At 44.7% G+C, this 19,036-nt stretch overlaps 1 protein-coding gene across 5 annotated transcripts in view; it reads left to right on the forward strand.

Moving 5' to 3' along the window:
• Nucleotides 1-18,668, forward strand: part of LOC119433978 (cholecystokinin receptor type A) — a 136,182-nt gene extending 117,514 nt beyond the window's left edge. For 4 of the 5 annotated variants that reach the window (XM_049658223.1, XM_037701269.2, XM_049658225.1 and 1 more), the window contains 5 exons: nucleotides 5,998-7,435; nucleotides 9,579-9,702; nucleotides 10,858-11,078; nucleotides 11,840-11,975; nucleotides 12,376-15,020. In XM_049658223.1, coding sequence (XP_049514180.1) covers nucleotides 6,903-7,435; nucleotides 9,579-9,702; nucleotides 10,858-11,078; nucleotides 11,840-11,975; nucleotides 12,376-12,777 — 1,416 coding nt within the window. In that variant the 5' untranslated portion in view covers nucleotides 5,998-6,902 and the 3' untranslated portion in view covers nucleotides 12,778-15,020. Of the gene's footprint in view, nucleotides 1-5,997; nucleotides 7,436-9,578; nucleotides 9,703-10,857; nucleotides 11,079-11,839; nucleotides 11,976-12,375; nucleotides 15,021-18,632 lie in introns of those variants that run through there. The other variant, XR_007464186.1, reaches the window with a different exon arrangement.
• The last annotated feature ends 368 nt before the right edge of the window (nucleotides 18,669-19,036 follow it).

Raw genomic sequence — 19,036 nt, forward strand, 5'->3', positions numbered from 1 at the left:
CTATATAAGGACAAATAAAGAAAGCTCATGACGCTCCGAGGAAATCCCCCGCTTGTCGCTAAGCCCCCTCTCGCGGGTCCAGTTTCTGGAGCGCATGCTAATGTTTCGTCCGAAAGTGGGTGAAAGGCGAGCGCCTTGTTTCAGCAAGAAAGTGGGGAAACTACATCCACCGTTAGGATGAAACACGATTGCGTAACCATTGAAAATGGCGGTGGAAAACAGGGTGAATAATTTTTTTTATCTATTTCACATTTCTCATTATGTTGTTCGTTTCTGGAGCAAGAAGTTCTGTAGAATGCTTGAAAGCCGGCGAATGTTAAGGCGCTCGTCTTTCGTCTCCCGTCAGCAAGAATAATTAATGACTTGCTTTAGCCTCGCTACAAGAATTAAAGAAAAAAAAAACGCTGTCAGTAGAGACATCGACACAAGCACTACATGTCCACGACACGTTGTTCCCTCTTTTCGAGCACCGTAAGTTCTCACTTGCGTAGGCACGAGCGTAGTGAGAGCGTACGTGACTAAACGACACTGCAGAAATTAGTGATACGTGTTAAGCAAAATGAAAAAAATCAGATGAATAAAAAAATTCTGTTGACCATCTGCAACACTGTTGAATGAATTAGTAAGGCTAAGAGAACTCATCGCCAAGCGCGCATCGAAGTCGAAATATTGTTTTAAGTAATGAAAGAAACGTTTTATGCCGTTTTAGCATTATATATATTCTGTGCTGATGTTATTCCTGGTAACCTTAGAGGCAGAATGTGTATTTTATGTGGACAGTAATCTATAATTGAAGCTTCCTTGAAGTTCAAGGGATGAACTGCTTGCGTAAGTGCAGTGTCCTCCGAACGAATCGCCTACGAACCTCTGGACGTGTGAGAAGGGATTTTAGAAGTAACATCGAAGAACATGCAAATTAAGAATTGAACCTACGCAAAATTATATTAAACTACGCACACTTTGATCAGAATGCTAGAAATAATAACTCGCACACAGCCACCGACCTCACTTCCTTGCGAAGTTTACGTGCGCCTAATTTGCTACGTCACTGTGGCCGACGCAGTTCGCTGTCTATCCATCATAGGCCCAATTAGGTTCACTCCGGAACGAAGGCCTCTCTCACAGCTTTTCATTTATCCCTGTCTTGGGCCACCAGGATCCAGTACACGCCTGCAACCGTCCTCATCGTTAATCAATTGCAGCCTTCGATAGTGTCTCCTTTTCTTGGGCGCCTGTTCTCTTGCTACAACAGAATACTGGTTCCCCGTTACATGGCCTCCGAGCCGGGCGGCGCACCGTGTGTGGCCTCACCCGATTTCGGAGGCCATGCATGTTGTATAGAGCTTTATAGAACAAATATTATCTGGAATTCTGGCGTTAGTGGCTACGGGTGCTGCAACTATGGCTTCACAGCCAGCAAGCGCACGATGGGTGGAACTAGCACTTGCCAAAGTTCGTCTTTTTGTTTCCAAATGACTTCGTGAACTTGTAAATTGTTCATTTTCAATAAAGTATTGCTTCCTGAACGCAAGGATGCTAAACATAATGATTATGCGTGTCTGCAGAGACCTTTTTTCCTTGTTGTCTCTGGTAAACTAGGATTGCTTGGACGTTCAGAGAGATAAAGCTTAAAAAATAGCACCGCGAGAATGTCTGAAGCTGTATGCACCAAAAATTACTCAAATAAATTTAATAACCATCGATCCCATCGTAGCTGAATGACCGCAGGGCCAGGGTTTCATCTCGTCGTTTTTGTCGGAAAACTATGCTTTGCCCTATAGGTATCACACTACATCCCCAGCGGAATGTGTCCCTCTAATTGTGAACTTTTGTATCAGCTACACGCGTTTACTTGTTACTCTTAACACACCCCATATTACCGGTCATTTTGCTGGCCTTAGATTGTTTCGAAGTTTTCTTTTCATCCTCCATGCTTGGGTCACGTACAGTACATGTGGCAGAATGGATCAATTGCGTACTTGAAATTCGCAGCACTTTGCACCTTGGTTCGGAGCCTTCCAAGTGGGGCTCTAACCTTGCTTTCGCTCCCAACTCCAACTGTGGCCCAGGCCGTATTCTATCATCCCATGCACTATACCCTTCCCTTCTACAAGCCTTCAGGCCAATTTGAAGACTGGGAACTCCGATATTGAAACTTTGGCGATGGTAAACCGATGTTTCTATTCCAAATACCATAGAGGTAAATATAATAAAGGGATGGGTCTAGATGCTCGTTGGAAGGTGATAGAGTATAAGTGCATCAAATAAGATCTCCTGCGCGATTCAAAGGAGTAGTTATACTTATATGGGCCAATAAAGGAAAGAATGCGGAAAAGCAGGTCTTGTAATAGATATATGGGAGGGGGGCTACAAGGACGACCAACAAATGTAGCTTAAGTGCGCAGCAACACTAAAATCGCCGGTTCCGTGCCTTCACGCGCCTTGCTTTACCGCATGCCGCATTGATTGTCGGATTGCTGCACACCCGCATAGTCGTCATTGTTGGAGACGCTACGCCCTATTGTGTTTCTGTCAGTAATAAAGGCTGCTAGGATCACCAAAAATGTAGAAAGCCTCAATCAGTGACGACTCGATGTGATTGCTACGCAGTGACATGAAACGCTGCACCGATGATACTAATCTGAGGCAGGAATGTGTCTAAACTTTGCTGGCATGTTAGCAAAAAGGAGGGCCAAAACACATAGCTGGGCCACCATTGGCCTGCCCTTTTGCACGCAGAGAAGGTCTTGCTTCTTCGGCACGATAACGAACACTGGACATAGTTTCTAGGAGTGCAGTGATCTCTATAATCACTGCATGGAAGCTCGGCTTCAGCAGTGGCGTTGTGTTTTCTTCATGCTTGTCAGCTCTGCATTCGGTATTTATACGAGTTTCTGTAGTATCTAACAAAACATGAAGCATGAGTATCTAGGGCGTAATGTGTCCATATGAGAGGAGAAAGGAAGAATGTACACGGAACGCACATATAAAAATGATCGGCACTACCTCAGGAAGACAGTGGTCGCTACAGGCTGCTTCTAATTAACTCACCATAAGACAGGGAATCAAGAGTTCAAAAGTAATTAATCAGATACCCCCTTTTTTGTTATCACATTATAAAAAAATCAGTTGAGTGGGGTAGCACTTAGTTTGGAAAGAAGCAAGACGATGACCGCTTTAGATTTGTCTAATAAATAATATAGCAATCCAAGCTGATGTTCAGTCAAATGAATCTGTTGAATAAGGCTTGATTTGAACAGAGAACCGCTGACTCGTTTAACGTCTAGTCCAATGAAGTGAACTAGTTGGTTGGGAGATTGGTAAAGCAGCGTTTCTAGTTTTTGTGCCTACGTTCTGTGTCCCATTACAATTTTCGGATAGTAGCATGTTTCACAAATGAGCAAATCAGTCTGCCATGGCCTCACCGATTCTTTAGATGCTACTTCCGTTGCTTTCGTTGCACGTACCACAGAAAAATGCATGCCCTTCTTTTGTGTCTTTCCTGCGGTTGTCCTTTGCAAAGGAATTGGGCACCGGTTGAGCTCGATTACTATGATGCACACTCTCGCGTTCAGATCAAAAGCCTATCCAACTAATATAGTCTTGCCTGAAAACATCAATGTAGCTTTATGGCTCAGGTTATCCCGAATCAGTGGAATGTGCTTATATTGCTGAGGTTATTGAAATTTCTGCCTACAAGGCTGGCCTCTCTTAGGCGCCACACAGGAAAGCACCGTGTGAAAATGACAGAGGTAGGCGTGCACACTTGCTTCACTGAAAACGTATGAACCTTACCGTAAACACGGCATTGAGCATATTGCAGCGTTCCTTTCACCCCCGCCCCTTCTCATCCTTTCTCAGAAATCTAAAAAAAAAAAACACCGCATGTCCACGGGGTGAATGATGATGAGTGGGCGAAGCTCCGGAGGGAATCATCGGTAAACCGTGAATCTTCCGTGTAATTCGCCCAGTCTCGCCGCACTAAATCGAACGATTGACTTCCACCAATGACACGCGCCATATGTGACGTCATTCCTATTTTATAACAGCGCCCTTCATTATAATTGCACCATCTCCCGCTTAAGGGGACGCTAGCACAAACGCGTTAGAAACGTGCAGTACTCTCTAGTAAGGAGGAGAGGCCACAGCGTCTTACGCAGCCGTTTACACATGCCGGAACGTGCACCGCGTTTGCCGACGCCATCACTTGACTGCTGAGAGAGTATAACCCCCGTATTCATAAACGCTCCCCGACTTGAACTTGACTTGCTACCGCCTTCAACGCGTTTCGAACGCGCTGCCCAAGGCGGTGGCAAGTCAAGTTCAAGTCGAGGAGCGTTTATGAATACGGGGGTAAGGCGGAGAGGCCACAGCGTCTTACACCAGCTTCTTACACGGGCCGTAACGCGCTAGCACAAACGCGTTAGGAACGCGCAGTCTTTCGAAAATGTTGGGTATTTATTGTCATCGTGGTGCTTGTGTCCATGTGCGCTTCGTGGCGTAGTGGTTAGCGCCGCGCGTTCGGAAGCGAGGGGTCCCTGGTTCGATTCCGCGCTGGACACATGTTTTCGGAATTTTTTTTCCATAAAAGTAGACGTGGCTACCTACTACTACTACATACTACAGAGGAGGGACAGACCCACACCCTAAGGAGCTTCGCCCCTAAAAAGAACAGTGACTCAACTCCAGTTTACATCAACGTAAAGCGAAGCATTCTTGGTCTGATTGGCTCATGAAACGTGCGTGATTCGCGAACTTTGCGGATAGATGGATTAACGTTCCAATTACTGTTGTGCTTCAATGCATGAAATGATATTTTGTTTAGAAAGTAACTGGAACGCAAAAGCATTTCTGTGCAAAGTTCTGGAATTAATCTATCAAAACTAGTGTCATCCTAAGAATTCGTTCCAAGTGGATCCGCCTTGCAAACTCCATAGTTAGAATTTGTAAATTCCAATAAGGGTCATAAGTTAATTAGTTAAAACCTAATTAGTGATGTCTTTTCGCCGATTATGCATTTCAATTTTTGTCCAAGCTATGTCCAGCTCTTCGAGTAGACCATCTTGTGAAATAGAATTGCGCTATCAGCGACAGGCAACCTTTTAACAGTTTTGAAAGTGTTCTCTTAAACATCCTGTATATTAGTTATTTAAATTTTCAGTGGTGTTCATAGTGTTGTCTTGCACTCGTGGTGTTTCTGATTGGTCGATTTCTTCTAGTGCAACTGCGGATCGAAACGAGCCAAGCGTCTCAACGCGCTGGCTTTCCCGTGAGGGAGCGTGTCTATTCCCGTTTGTCGACGCATGCGTTCGATGGATTAACACATATGAAACTAGTGTGATCTGTATTCGCAAACACCTATTTAGGCTTGTAGTGAAGCTATAAATAAAGAAGAAACGAAAGTCTGTGGCAATAGTTTCAATACCAGGCTTGTGTGCTAGAGATCCTGTGTTCAAATCCTGCCATCAGATAATTTTATTCATGTGTATTTTACTATTCATAACTCCGTTTTTAGTGGTAAATGATGAATTTTCAAAGTCAAAACGCTGTTTGCAGCCAGAATGACGAAGTTACGGCAAATCTATGTACGAACCACTAATCCCATTCTGACTGAATCCCGCTGCTTACAGCTACCATAGACACTTGCCTCGCAGTTCCTTCTAGTAATAGGAAGCTCTATGCGTGAAACTTTAAACTAGTAAACTACTTCACTGCAACATTCCTAGATGGCGCCATCCCGTTAAACGCGTTCTAGAGGTCAGATAAGTACGAAAAAATGTCTGGAACTCAGCAGGAAAGTTTCGCTTTAATAAAGTTGGTTCCTGAATCATATCTTTGTTGAAGGAACGGCTGTCCCGGATCTGCTCCTGACTCCAATAGCAATCAATGTTTGAAAATGCAAGCCTTGTCTGTGAAACTTTTTCGCTGTACGAGAGTTATGATTGGATGAACGCAAAAATTGCTAACGTCTCAAACTTCTTTTTTTTTAATTCGCAGCTCCTGCACAACGACAGTGTGGGGAGAGGATCCGGTGTGCCGTCCATTTCATTGACAAGCCTTCTTCAGTATACTTCAACCGAATTGCTTCAGACACATTCAGAAATACAAGGCAAGACACAAGTTTGCCTGGGTGAAGTCGTCACTAAAAACAACGACGAAGGATTGCGTTAACATTAAAAAATTCTCTTGACTGGCAACTCAGCAAGCAAGAGAAGACGTGTAGGCTGGCATCTAAAGTCTAGAGTTCATCATACATTATCTTGAAGGGACTGTCTTTTGACATGTGCTAGTAGATGTTCTTGCTAGTGCATGAATTAATTCCTTAAATATCAAACTTTCTGCTACACATTTTCAAATAAATTAGCCCACACGAGCAAGAAGCGGGGTTATAAGGCGACATAGACTTCGGAGAACGAGCGGCATTGGAAGACAAGCTGCAAGATGGACATTAAGGACCTTGAGGCCAAACACAACATCGCCAAAAGTCCTGAATTACCGCATGTCTATAAAGACAGAAACTAGGCATAAATATCTGTTTCAATCTTCAGAAACGTTGCTAAGCAGAAGCGAGGAAGTGAGCCGCAGTTCGCATCAGTAGTAGGCGTTGACACGTCACTAGTGTATCTGGTTATCAGGTAGTAACACATGTGAACGCACACATATTGCGTTTTTCCATTATGCTACCGGAATCATTCACTCAAGAGACCTTCATCTAATGTTTATGCTCTTATGAATGCTACAAAACGATATTGTGCAGCCGAATAAAAATAGAATTTCTTCAGAAAGCACCAAACTTCAGTCGACTCACATGTTTATCCTCAAGAAACGTATGATAGGCAAACTTACCAGCTAGCCTTCAGTATATCCCTCGCCTGACACGCACTGCAAAGAAACATTCTCGAATGTTTGTTCCGTGGCCACCGTCAACCATGGAGGCCCCCATCACCCAAGACTGCTTCACTCTCAACGACACGACCATAGTGACCGACTGCGAGGGGTTGGATGCCAACGCCAGTTGGCGCACGCCTTCGCCCGAAGGGGAGTCGTCGTGGAACCAAACCGCTCTCCAGTTACCACCGGGCCACGTCTACTTCGATTATCCTGAAGAAATGCTGGAGCCATGGGTAATGAATGAGTACTTTTTTTTCATCGTGGTGACGTACTTGGTGGCGTTCGTCATCGGTGTCAGCGGGAACTTGGTGGTGATCTCCGTGATGGCTGGTGACAAGTCCTCGAGGAACGTCACCAGCGTGTTCCTCGTCAGCCTGGCTGTCTCCGACCTGCTTCTCCTCACAATCTGCGCACCGCTGGATGTGGCTCAATACTTGGTGGTTCGGTGGGACGCTAGCGGCACGGTGTGCAAACTGGCCGCTTACGCCGAGACGGTGTCCGCCTTCGCTTCGGTGCTCAACATGGTCGCCGTTACGCTCGAAAGGTAGGCGAACTTGTTTCTACCTTCAGCACAAAACAAGCGCTGTAACGTTAATGTGCGAAAAGAAACAAAATGATCTTTATAACGTGCTCCAGTCACCTCTGCACGTTATTCGTCAATCGTGCCAATCACAAAGTTTGGTGATGGAAATGTGCTGCTTGAGAAGTGTACGCACAGCACTGACTCCGATATATCGCCGTTTTATACATGCCGTAAGATCGTACTGTATTGCCTAATTTACGGGTAAATAAACTTCTTCATGCTATGGGACAGCGTCGTACGCCGCCAACTGCGACCACGAGGCGGCGTTCGTAATGGGGCACTCGGCAAGTGGCGCCGCAGCTGGGTGGTGTGTTGGCGTGGTGCTCTCAACGCGACTTTATGTACTTTCTGCATTTTCGCCTAGAGCGGAGACGCTCAAATGCTTACCTGGAGCTCAACAAAAATTCCGAATAGCTGCTTTATACCACACTGTCTCCAACTAGAGAAGGAATAACAAAATGATGTCCTCCCTTGCTCTGCCCAGGGACGCTAAATAACGCGAGAAGTAGAAACGGGCTATATCGCGGCAAGAGATGGGGAGCTTCCCTTTGCGAACGATCAAGCGGGCGAAGAAGCATTTGCACCCGGAAGGCACCATTCGCGGCAAAGAGTGTGTCGTAGAAGCCACTGTTCTGACAAAGTATAGCGCCAAAGAGCAATGCAGGACCAACGTTACGTGATTCCGCGAGTGCTTCAGTGCGCCAAAATCGGCTGGACAGTGCGTAGAAAGTTAACAGTGCGAAAAGCTGAACTACGTGTAGATGACTGCGATGTCTTTAGTGTACACTGCGTTCCTAAATACATAAGCCGAATTTTGCGCACAAAGAATATTTCAAAAAGAAAGAATGTTTTGCCAACCTACCCAAGAAGCTACTTTACTAACCATCGTTTCGTCTTTTGCGCTGTTCAATACCGTGAATGTTTGGAGGCTTGCGGTACTACTTGTTGAAACCAAATTCTACACCTCTGTTGTTACCACAAAGGTAAAGGAAATGGCAGCCTCAGCATGCAAGCCTGGTGCTTTGGAGCGTAGAATTTCTTGTTGCTGCTGCTGGGTCTGCCGGCGCACCGACAGCACACTCACTCAATCGGGCACATCATGTACGGTAACTACCGCGTTGCACACTGTGGTTATTCAACTTAACTGGTCATCCTCCTAGAACAATTACTGAAGGTTCATGAGTATTTAAGTAAATGTCATTCCGGGCTTCGCTGCACAGCTGTAGCAGTAAAGTATATATGCGAGATAGCGAGACTCGTTAAGGGCGCATGGCCCTTTCTGTTAAATCCGGATAAAGATACCGTTGTCACCCATGGCGTGCTCAAAGCAGCAAAAGGGATGGAATATGTTGTGGACCTTCAGGTGAAAATTTATAGCGATGCTCTGTCGCGTTGCTAAGCAGCAAGCTTGTCACAGTTACTTCCAATGGCACCTTCTAGCCCAGTGGTTATTGTTCCAGACAACTGTGACACCGTAAGATGCCATAATGTACACGTAAGTAAACTTGTAAATCCTGTCAGCAATATTTGCGTTCTGCGGATTCCTTCACAACGCCAATTAAAGCACCACCATGAAAGAGCATTATCTCGTCATTCGACTGCTATGAAAGCTATAATTTAATTGTAAAACTATGCTCATATATTTCATCCACGCAAATGATTGGAATACTTAATGGTGAGTCATTGCAGCTAAAACTGCCAAATCAAAACGACACCGCCATCGATGGTTGTCGCTTTGTGTTCAGTTACGCCCATACTAGTAGGTTTATTCTTTACAGAAAGCTTTCCCCGAAATTGTTACCAATAAAAAACTAATAAATCACTGCAGACGTACTAAGGGGCTAGTTTACCAATACATTTCAAATTGCGTCTTCGTTGCGTGTGGAACCAGATAATCTAACGAGCGTTGAATGCACGTCAAACAACGCCCAGGAGATCAACATTTTGCCGGAGCCCTACAACACGGCGTCTTTTGTGGCTCGTATGTAATTTTTTATTGTTGAGCTTTGTCCATAAATCAGTCAAATGACAAATCAAAAAATGACCAATCAGTGAATTAACTGCATCCTTTTGTAATTGTGGCGTACGTTTTCCCCAATGGCAGGTTCGTCGTGATCGTGTTCCCAATCCACTCACGCACGGTGTGCACCATGAGCAACTGCAAGAGGCTTATGTGGGGCGTCTGGCTCGTATCCCTCGTCGTTGCCCTTCCAATGCTCTTCGTAAAGGTAAGATGCAGTGCTAACTCTAGGCGTTCAACTGCATACGAGCTGTAGCATTCCTGTAGTTTTATTCTTGTTACTATTGTGTTGCATTCGCCGCAGCCACCTGTTGAACCAGCGTTTCACAGTGTACCAGTAGCATAAACTAAAACATGAACAATTTCCGAATCTACTCCAATCCGTTCTTTTTCGAAGCTAACGTGCGTTACCGGAGGCCTAAGGACGCCGGACGCCGCACCCTATGTACTTTTAAACTATTGTATGGTTAGAAACCGGTTTAAGAGTGATTACATGTCGCACTACCACGTAATACGCGTAAAAGGTGTTATGGTAATATATATCCTGTCCGCGTTCAATTTATGCTTATGGTACAAGTCAGCGCACACCTTTCAGCATTTGCGCTCGCATATAACCATGTGCAGCTTCTGTTATAATAACCCACGCACTACTTTCAAGGATATGTCCAAATGTTTCCTTTCAACGCAGGAATTTGGGATGAGAAAGTCCAATTTTCATAAGTTAGCAGCAGCGGGAAAGGCGTCCAATGCAGCCGCGTACCATAGCCTCGGTAGCGAGCCGACTTCCGCGAGCGAAACCGCGGCACCCGAACGCGCGTGTCACGTGACTGCCTCGCCGACGCCAACCCATCTCGCCCCGCAGTGTGGCGTAGTCGTATCTGCTCCGCTGAGGTGCGCTGATGACGCGGCGTCGCAGCGATGCCCTCTCCCCTTACGCAGCAACATTTCCCCCGCTCTGCTTCACTGAGGCGCGCTGGTGACGGGGAGTAGTAGCCAATGGGAATTTAAGAGCCGTTTCGCTGCTGCAGACGGTGGCTTTTTGGATCAATGGGTCATTTGATGCTGTCGCATCAAACATAGACCGGCATAAAGAAAGGACCACTTGTACCTTCTGCTTTTGAACATGCATTGGTAGGCAAAATGCCGCCACACAAGGTCCCTTAGCAACAGGCACCTCTACGATAATACGTCGCCCTAATGTAGGCCGAATTACACCTTAATGACAGTAATTACTTTGCCATCGTTTCTGTCTACACTCATTTTCAACGGGAAATCTATGCATGTTTTCTCAGAGGACTGTTTTAATCGATGTTATGACAGTGACATACTCCACGGCAAATTTTATTTATACCTCACTGCGCAGAACGTGATCCAGACAACGTTCACGAACTATCGGGTGAACGTGACCATCTACAGATGCAAGGACGAGCACGACTGGCAAGGCCAGTCAGTGTCGTGGTACCGTCTCGTCACACTGTTCGCTCTCCCGTCGGTGGTCATGATCGTCTGCTATTCATGGGTCATCCTAGAACTGTGGGTCAGCACAAAGACCATGGACCAGCTCACTCAATCGGCAAAGTTTAGGTACGCACAACTTCTACCACATTGATACAGCAGCACGCTGTTTTCGAGCACTCAACGAAACACATCGTTTGCACCAGAATTATTTATGTTGCTTTGTGTGTAAGCATGATGAAAAAATAAAATCAAGAAGAAAAAATACAAAAGAAAAAGCTCGCATAGCGTTTACACCTGGCAGTTCAAAATGAAGGCGCGAAAAAAATTATAATCATGGTAGAACTTCTAATGAATTAACATATCAACAATTTATTTATCGGTGTCGTCTAAGTCAGACTTATTCTATACTTTGTTCTGTCAGCTTGCAGGCTAGTTCAGTGGTGCATAACAGCTTTTTCCTGCTAAGCGTCAATGTGTTCAATGCCACTCTGATCGTCCTTACTTTCAGGCTACTTTCCTGCATGCTATCAAGAATTTTCTAAAAACACCACAGTGGTCATTTTGCTTTTGATAAGCAAAACATTCGGAGCAGTGTTTGGTACTCTATGATCAAATTTTATTATGATGATCATCAATGAGTGCTTTTCTTACTAATAACAATAATTATCTGGTAGTCCTACGTGTTATATACCTTCGTTTCTACTCAACAATGAGAAATTTTTAGTATAATGTCCTAACTGTTTATCTCCTTGCCACTGAATCTCGTGCACTGATGGGATGACTGGTATTTTAGGATGGTGTCAATGATGAGTCTGGTTAATCCTCGGAGGTAATCCTAACAAGGTTTGGTGCACAGTACCATAAAGTAATAAATTGACCTGTTGCAGTTACCAATGCCAGGCACCCACGACGCCCAGACTGGGTTCTCTCCCCAGTCCAGCACAGCAGCAGCCGAACTGCAGGCTCATCCTTCGGGGCCATGCCAACTCTGACATAAGAGACGTCAAGAGAGCACGCCAACAGGTACACATTCAGAAAGTGGACGTAGTGTCAACTTTCATTATCACCCTGCTTTTATATCGGTAAGGAAGTAGAGTGAGATATCATTTGAATAATGATGTAAGTTGGAGCTAACGACATACTTATTTGCAGCTACCACCTGTCCGCATACTGTTACCATGATATAAATCAGTATTTTAAATCAGTATCTATGTTAATTGCAACATACCATTCCTCTTACCAGATGATGATATTTCTTTATAGAACTCTGAACATGATTAATTCGTCCTCGTGTCAGTGTTCAGAATAGTTATATGAAATATGTTGTTTGCGATGCGGTCTGCTGCTCAACCTCTTCGAAAATCCTTGTATTTTGTTTTAAATGCAGCTCATTCCATGTATTTCTCTTTTTCGTTGCCTGCAGGTTATCAAGATGCTGATACTTGTGGTGATCCTCTTTCTGCTTTGCTGGGGTCCCCGGCTGGTCATGGAAATCGTCGTCAAGTGCTGCCTCAATGTGTTCAACCACGGAGTGTATGCTGTACGCGTGCTATTCTACCTACTGCCGTTCGTGCACAGCTGTCTGAACCCCATCGTCTACTGCTTCATGTCCAGCAAGTTCAGACGCCGCATGGTACGATGCTGCCATCGCACCTGCTTCGCACCGCGCTGCCGCGTCAAGTCTGCCACCACCAACAACCGCTGTTCGTCCAGAAACGGCACGACACGCCTTGGTTCGACGTACACGTTCACGTCATACGCCACCTCGACGGTGGCTATCCCATCTTCCATGACGCAGGTACCGGGCGATCCGCTCGCTTTGTGACAATCGCCCTGCCCGCCGCTGCACCAGCGCGGCGCTCTACAGCTGCAAGCTACCGGTGCCAAAGGAGCCAAGAAGAAGAGCGCTAAGCAGCAGAATCGTTGCAGGGACACCACAATTGAGGACTTTTTGTGAGCGGATGAACTGAGGGGCTGTACGTTTATTTGGGAAAATGTACATAAAATACTCCCAGCATCAAAGCGGTGATAGAAAGGGTTTTTTTGACGGAAGAAGCTCCACGATGGATTACAGGTGTGATCGTACTGGACCAAACGTCAAACGTGACACAGATATATTTTGGATCTGTCTATATCGCTTCAAGGTGGCTCGTTTGTGACTTAGAGTGTTCTTATGAAACACTTACAGGGCTACTTATGGACGTTGTTGTGTGTTCAGGATGACACGAATTGTGTAAACTGGTCTCCTGGTGATGCAAAGAACATGCATATGTAATGTAAAGGGATACATTAAACTGTATCCAGCTATTTAGGTTCAGCGCAGTCAAGCGGTAATTTTGGAATCGTGCGTACATCGTGGCAAAAGCTGATGGAGCAGTAATGTTTGTGAGAAAATTACTGGTTTGCGGATAGTTCTGCCGTAACTTGACAGCGTTGTCGAATTCTGAGCGTAAGATGCCGTTACAACGAGTTATTTGTAACAGGAACGCCCCTGCATCAATTGTAGTGCTTCTATTAAAGTGTAGACCCTCAGAAGGAACGAAAGTCACGCAAAGGGGCAATGAAATTATCACGAAATGGTTCCTTTACTCACTAGAAGGGTTCAAAAAACCAAAGGTAAATTTCAGAGCTACTGCAACTTACACTAAGCTAATTCATCATCCCCAGCAAAATGGTGGAACACGTGGGTGCAGTTAGAAAATTGCAAAGTAAGTAAAGGTTCATGCGAAGTGTTTTGAGAAATGTGTACATAGTTATGTCCAACGGCCTGATTGAAATCAAAAAGTCGCCATTGACTGTTCGGTGTTTCTTTTAGGCCGATTTGAGGACAATTTTGTATTTTTCCCTCTACAAGCCGTACCTCGCCATACTGCGACGTTCGGGAGCGTAACCTCGCGCAATGAAGGCGATATTTCTCTTCAGGCAATTGTGGAGCGGACAACTTTTGAGAGAGAATCTCATAAATACAATTTTATTGAACGAGACAGGGTGTTGAAATGTATTTATCCCAATATGTTTGCTCCACGTCCGCGCATAACTTGTGAAGGCTGTTTGTGACCAGTGTGTAAATGTGAGCGGAAAATGCTAGTGGTGGAGTGCTGAACTATTCGTAATTTCCCTTGCATGGTTGTTTTTCCCAATGCCCCAGACTGTGTGCGTCGTTTGTCACCTCGTTCAGATTTGACTGCGCCAGTATTCTTTCAGCCATGTGGATATGAATGACATTATCTTTGTCTTCACTGATAATGTAGGCATGAAAACCTGAGAGATGTTTACCTGCAAGCATACTCTCCGTCTTTCGAGATTACGATGAGGAGGCAAACGGAAAGAATGCCGTGCTGTATAACGTTGTTACCGCTGTGTATTGTCACGTGATAAACACGAAGATGTTTTTATGTCTTGTTTGTATAGAACAAAAACAGTATTGTTCTCGCCTTGAAGTTATCGTGTCAAACACTCGTTATTCATGTCTAACGGTTGTGTTTTCCCGGGATGCCGCGATGGTTTCAACATGTACTTTGTACGCATGAGAGTTAACGTTCCCTATTACAAATGTCGCGCTCATTCTCGCAGGGCTGGTTCTTCGTGTATAATATTCCAAAGCAAGGCTAGGTGGTGCAATGTACGCAAAATTTTCACTGGTGCTCGTACTTCTGGTGCCCTTGATAGTTTAAATCTCCGAATGAAATGACGTCATTCTTTGTGAATTTTGTCTTACATATGCACAAACTACTAGTCGCAAAAAAAAAACGAGGAATCAACGCTAAAGCTAACACTGCAAATACAGTGTTAGCATTTCAACCTTACGCACATTAAGTAGCATATCTCTCTAATGATCTTTCTTGCAGTTTTATCATGCTAAAAGCCAAAGAAAGAACCAGAGCTACTAAAGTATAAAGAGACACAGAACCAGTGCTAGAAATGTTCGACAACACTTCTTACAAGCTTTAAGTCGTGATAAGCATACAGACGTTCGGCCTGTTTATGTTGTTACGTGCTTGTGAAAGTCTTCTATTCCTGCCTCATCTCCGAGCTCGAAGAGCCTCAATAAACGAGCACCGCAAAGTACTGCATGTGATTTCATCCAAATTTGACCTCATCGATTCGCGACGCAGTTGTGGTACGCGTGTAAAAATACCAAGGTAGGTGTGCTGCCAGCTATTTCAGAGAATGCTTTCTTTCTGCAAGTGGTTTGACAGCGCTACTGCGTTAATCGCACATCTCCTACGGCCAACCTGATATCTACAGAAACTTCCAAATCGGGAAATTATTGCCAGCACGCATGGTGCGCCTGAACATTTAGGAGAGCACCGCATGTTCTTTTTTTTTCGAATAGCTGTCATAAACAAAGGATCCTTAAGCTCGTGAAAATTTTCGTCACCCTATCCCCATAAGGGTACCTTTCTGTGCTTTATTCAATCGTAAGCGATATGTCTTAGTGGCTAAAGTATCATCAGATACAACTTTCAAATCGATTACAATCACCAATTTCCTCAAAATATATATACTCGTTGTCTTACACCATTACTAAGGCACTCATTTATTTTGCATACTGCGTCATAAGGATAAGCAGTTCGCTGACACATCGTAGTTGCATAGGGCATGTGCACGTAGAAAAAAAAAACAGAGGAGAATGTAGAGAGCAGGATGTCTATTAACGAAGGCACACTAGCTGCACATCTTGCCCGAGAGAGTGAGAAAAATTACGCATTCAGAAGCAAATTATCGTCTGTGTTCTTTAAGCTCGTGGTTAAGGTGTCCACCACTGTTTGAAACAGTTACCGCGGTTTCTCTCTTTTTTTGTATAACAACTTGCTTCTCCTCCACTTCAAACGGAACAAAGGCTTTCAAGGTAAGTGGATAACGCATCCCCCTGTCAACATGGTGTCGACAACTACAGACTTGGAAGAAGGCTTATGATACTGTTGACACTTATATTTCACCTTTTATAGGTGGAATACATCACCGCGTCACTACCTCGCTTACTGACTCTTTGAAATTGAGTCATAAGCCTCAGAGCAAAGTTCAACAATTATTGGACATCAGCTAAGAATATTCGAAGTGGGCATTAAGTCGAATGGTAAAATATGAACGTTGCTTCACTGGTAGGCTTCAAAGCAATGATGATGATGACTGCAGCATACCTGCCAAGTTCGAAGAAACTAAATCCGGGAGATCTTCCGACTGGGGGGGGGGGGGGGGGGGTAGGGTCAGTTGGTTACACCCCCCGCCCCCGACGTCTATATTGTCAAGTACTGCAAGGTGAACTTTCTTACAATTTTATTTACCTTTATACAACTGACAACATGAACATCAGTGTCTCACTTTTGCAAGCATTTCGTTGTTGCTAATTCTGTATTCATAAATTCTATAAAATTCAATTAACCTCTCGGGTCTTATGTCCCACAACCACGACCTGATTATGAGGCACTCTGTAGTGGGGAACTCCGGATTAATTTCGACCACCTGGGGTTCTTAACCTGCACCCGATGGACGGCACACGGGTGTTTTTGCATTTCGCCCCCAACTAAATGCGGCCGCCGCGGCCGAAATTTGATCCCGCGAACTCATGCTTAGCAACGCAATACCAAAGCGACTAAGAAACCACGGCGAGTGTTAAAAAATTCGTCAGATAATGCCTGATTGTAAGAAAGTTAATTTCTTTCACAGTTTGCGAGTATGACGTTTCCCAGCGTCTTAGACGAAGGGACACATGGATGAGCGGAACTGCGTCCTCGCATTTTACCCGATGTTAAATTGCCCCTCGCACTCTGCATTGCTCTGCTGCATAAACAAAATACCCAACGTCACTTCGGCTGAGCACTACAGTAAAATACTTAAAAACACTTTTTGCGCTAGCGCACGTTTCTCTTAAAGCCATGACTGACTGTGACGCAATGCCAGAGCGGCTGACGCTGAGGAGAACGATGGAGAGTCTAGTGTTGCTAGTGCCGGAATGCGGCATTAGCTAGCTAGCTTAATGAGGCTAGGGCCACTAGGGCACCCAACAACTCCGTCAGCGTAAGAAGCGGCTCTGCGGTTAACGAAATAGCGCATAGATAGGGTTTCTCAACTACTTTCGTAACAATTTTTCGCGCGATAAACTTGCCAACTGGATTAGAAGAACTTTCTGTGGGCCTAGTTGGTGCATACTTGATGAACTTTACATACTGATAAACAGCATACTGATAAACAGCATACTGATAAACAGCATACAGCATACTGATAAACAGTTGAAAGTAGCGCCTGCCCTGTGTTTGACCTCACTTTTGTGCCTTGTCTCTTGTTTGCGCTCTAAAAAGTTTACCAACTGGATTGGTTTGGATTGGGTTGAATTCTTTTTGCGAATGTGGCCTGACAAAGCGCTCGACGCGTATAGAAACGAGACACAACCGCAATTTCCGGGAGATTTTCCTGTCAACCGTACAACCGGAAGAAACGGTCCAAAACCGGGAGTCTCCCGCGTAATCCGGGAGATTTGGCAGGTATGCGCCAGGTTGGTCAAGCCTTGAGAGATTTGCCGACAATCAGACTGTCCCAGCGCGGAAATTCAGTAAAGTGTAAAACGGGAATGCTAGATGTTTATCATTCAGTGTGTCATCATTAACAAGCGTAGTGCAGGACGGGTAAACAAGACGACCTGAACAGCTAGGAGGAACACAATACAAGCCCGTAGCCTGTCGGTCAGCCAGCTCAATTCCCGATTCAACGCTCTGAAATGAGTCTACTAAATATTATTAGCAGAGGCTACGTCCATATCTCCCAGGGTTCCTACCCTCTCTCTGAAACAATTTGAATACCGTTCAACCACCGTGTGGCATGCCTAAACGCTGACGGTCTTCAGTTAAAAATTTCCGCTCTATCGCGAGTCCAGGACACTACAAGGTGTTGAACATGAACGTGATTCTTCCTGGTCACAGGTACTGGTGACGCGTCGAGTTCGATATTATAGCCAATCCGTCGGAGTACGCGCTGACACTGTTCGGAGTCGATGCAGCAGGGAGACCTCTAGACTACACAATCTCTCTGTCGCGTACCAAATGTAGGATGGCGACCATAAAGACGGAAAATGACTGCTCACGGGTTCTTTTACAAGACGCTGAGAGCATCTAGAAGTTGTCTTTGTTGGCGAGAGTTCATAAGCATGGTGAGCCAGTATATTGGTATCAACGCCCAAACCCTATACATGTGACGGAATGCATTTGACTTAATGTGTGCTAAGCTGCGGAGCTTTTTTAGAAAGGTTTAACAACCTTTCTGTGTACTTCTGCAAAACAAAAGCAATAATTGCATTCATTGCATATCGTGTATTTTATTATTCATGTATTGGAAGAACGTAAGAGGTGTCGTCATTGTACGGAAGGACTAAAGCAGGCCCTACAGGAAAATAAAAAGCGAGTTGTGCGACTATTTATATCAAAATTAGTAATAATATAAAGGCCAGAAAACTACAATAATTACGAAAATTCAATATATGTAAGTTGGTTCCAAAGCCGTTACTAAATAATGTCTTCGTGGGAAAATGTACATAAAATACTCGCAGCATCCAAGCGGTGATATCCAGTGTTTTTTTTTTTCTGACAGTGAAGAAGCTCCACATCGGATTCCAGGTGTGATCGTACTGGACCAAACGTCAAGCGAGAGACAGATATATTGGGGATCTGCCTATATCGCTTCAAGGTGGCTCATTTGTCACATGGAGTGTTCTTGTAAAACACTTACACGGCTACTCATGGACGTTGATATGTGTTCAGGATGTCACGAATTGTGTAAGCCGGCTTCCCGGTGATGCAAAGTGACTGCATGTGTAAAGTAAAGGGACAGATTAAACTGTACCAGCTATTTAGGTTCAGCGCCGTCAAACGGTAATTTTATAACTATGCTTCAGGTGCCTACATCGTAGCAAAAGATGGTGGAGCAGTAATGTTTCTGAGAAAATTACTGGTTTGCGGATGGTTCTGCCGTAACTTGACAGCGTTGTCCATTTCTGAGCCTAAGGTGCCGTTAGAGTAAGTTATTTGTAACAGGATTTTGTACAAACAGCCTTCACAAGTTATGCGCGAACGTGGAGCAAACATATTTGG

This window comes from Dermacentor silvarum, chromosome 11, assembly GCF_013339745.2.
Source record: "Dermacentor silvarum isolate Dsil-2018 chromosome 11, BIME_Dsil_1.4, whole genome shotgun sequence".
Classification (NCBI taxonomy): Eukaryota; Metazoa; Arthropoda; class Arachnida; order Ixodida; family Ixodidae; genus Dermacentor; species Dermacentor silvarum.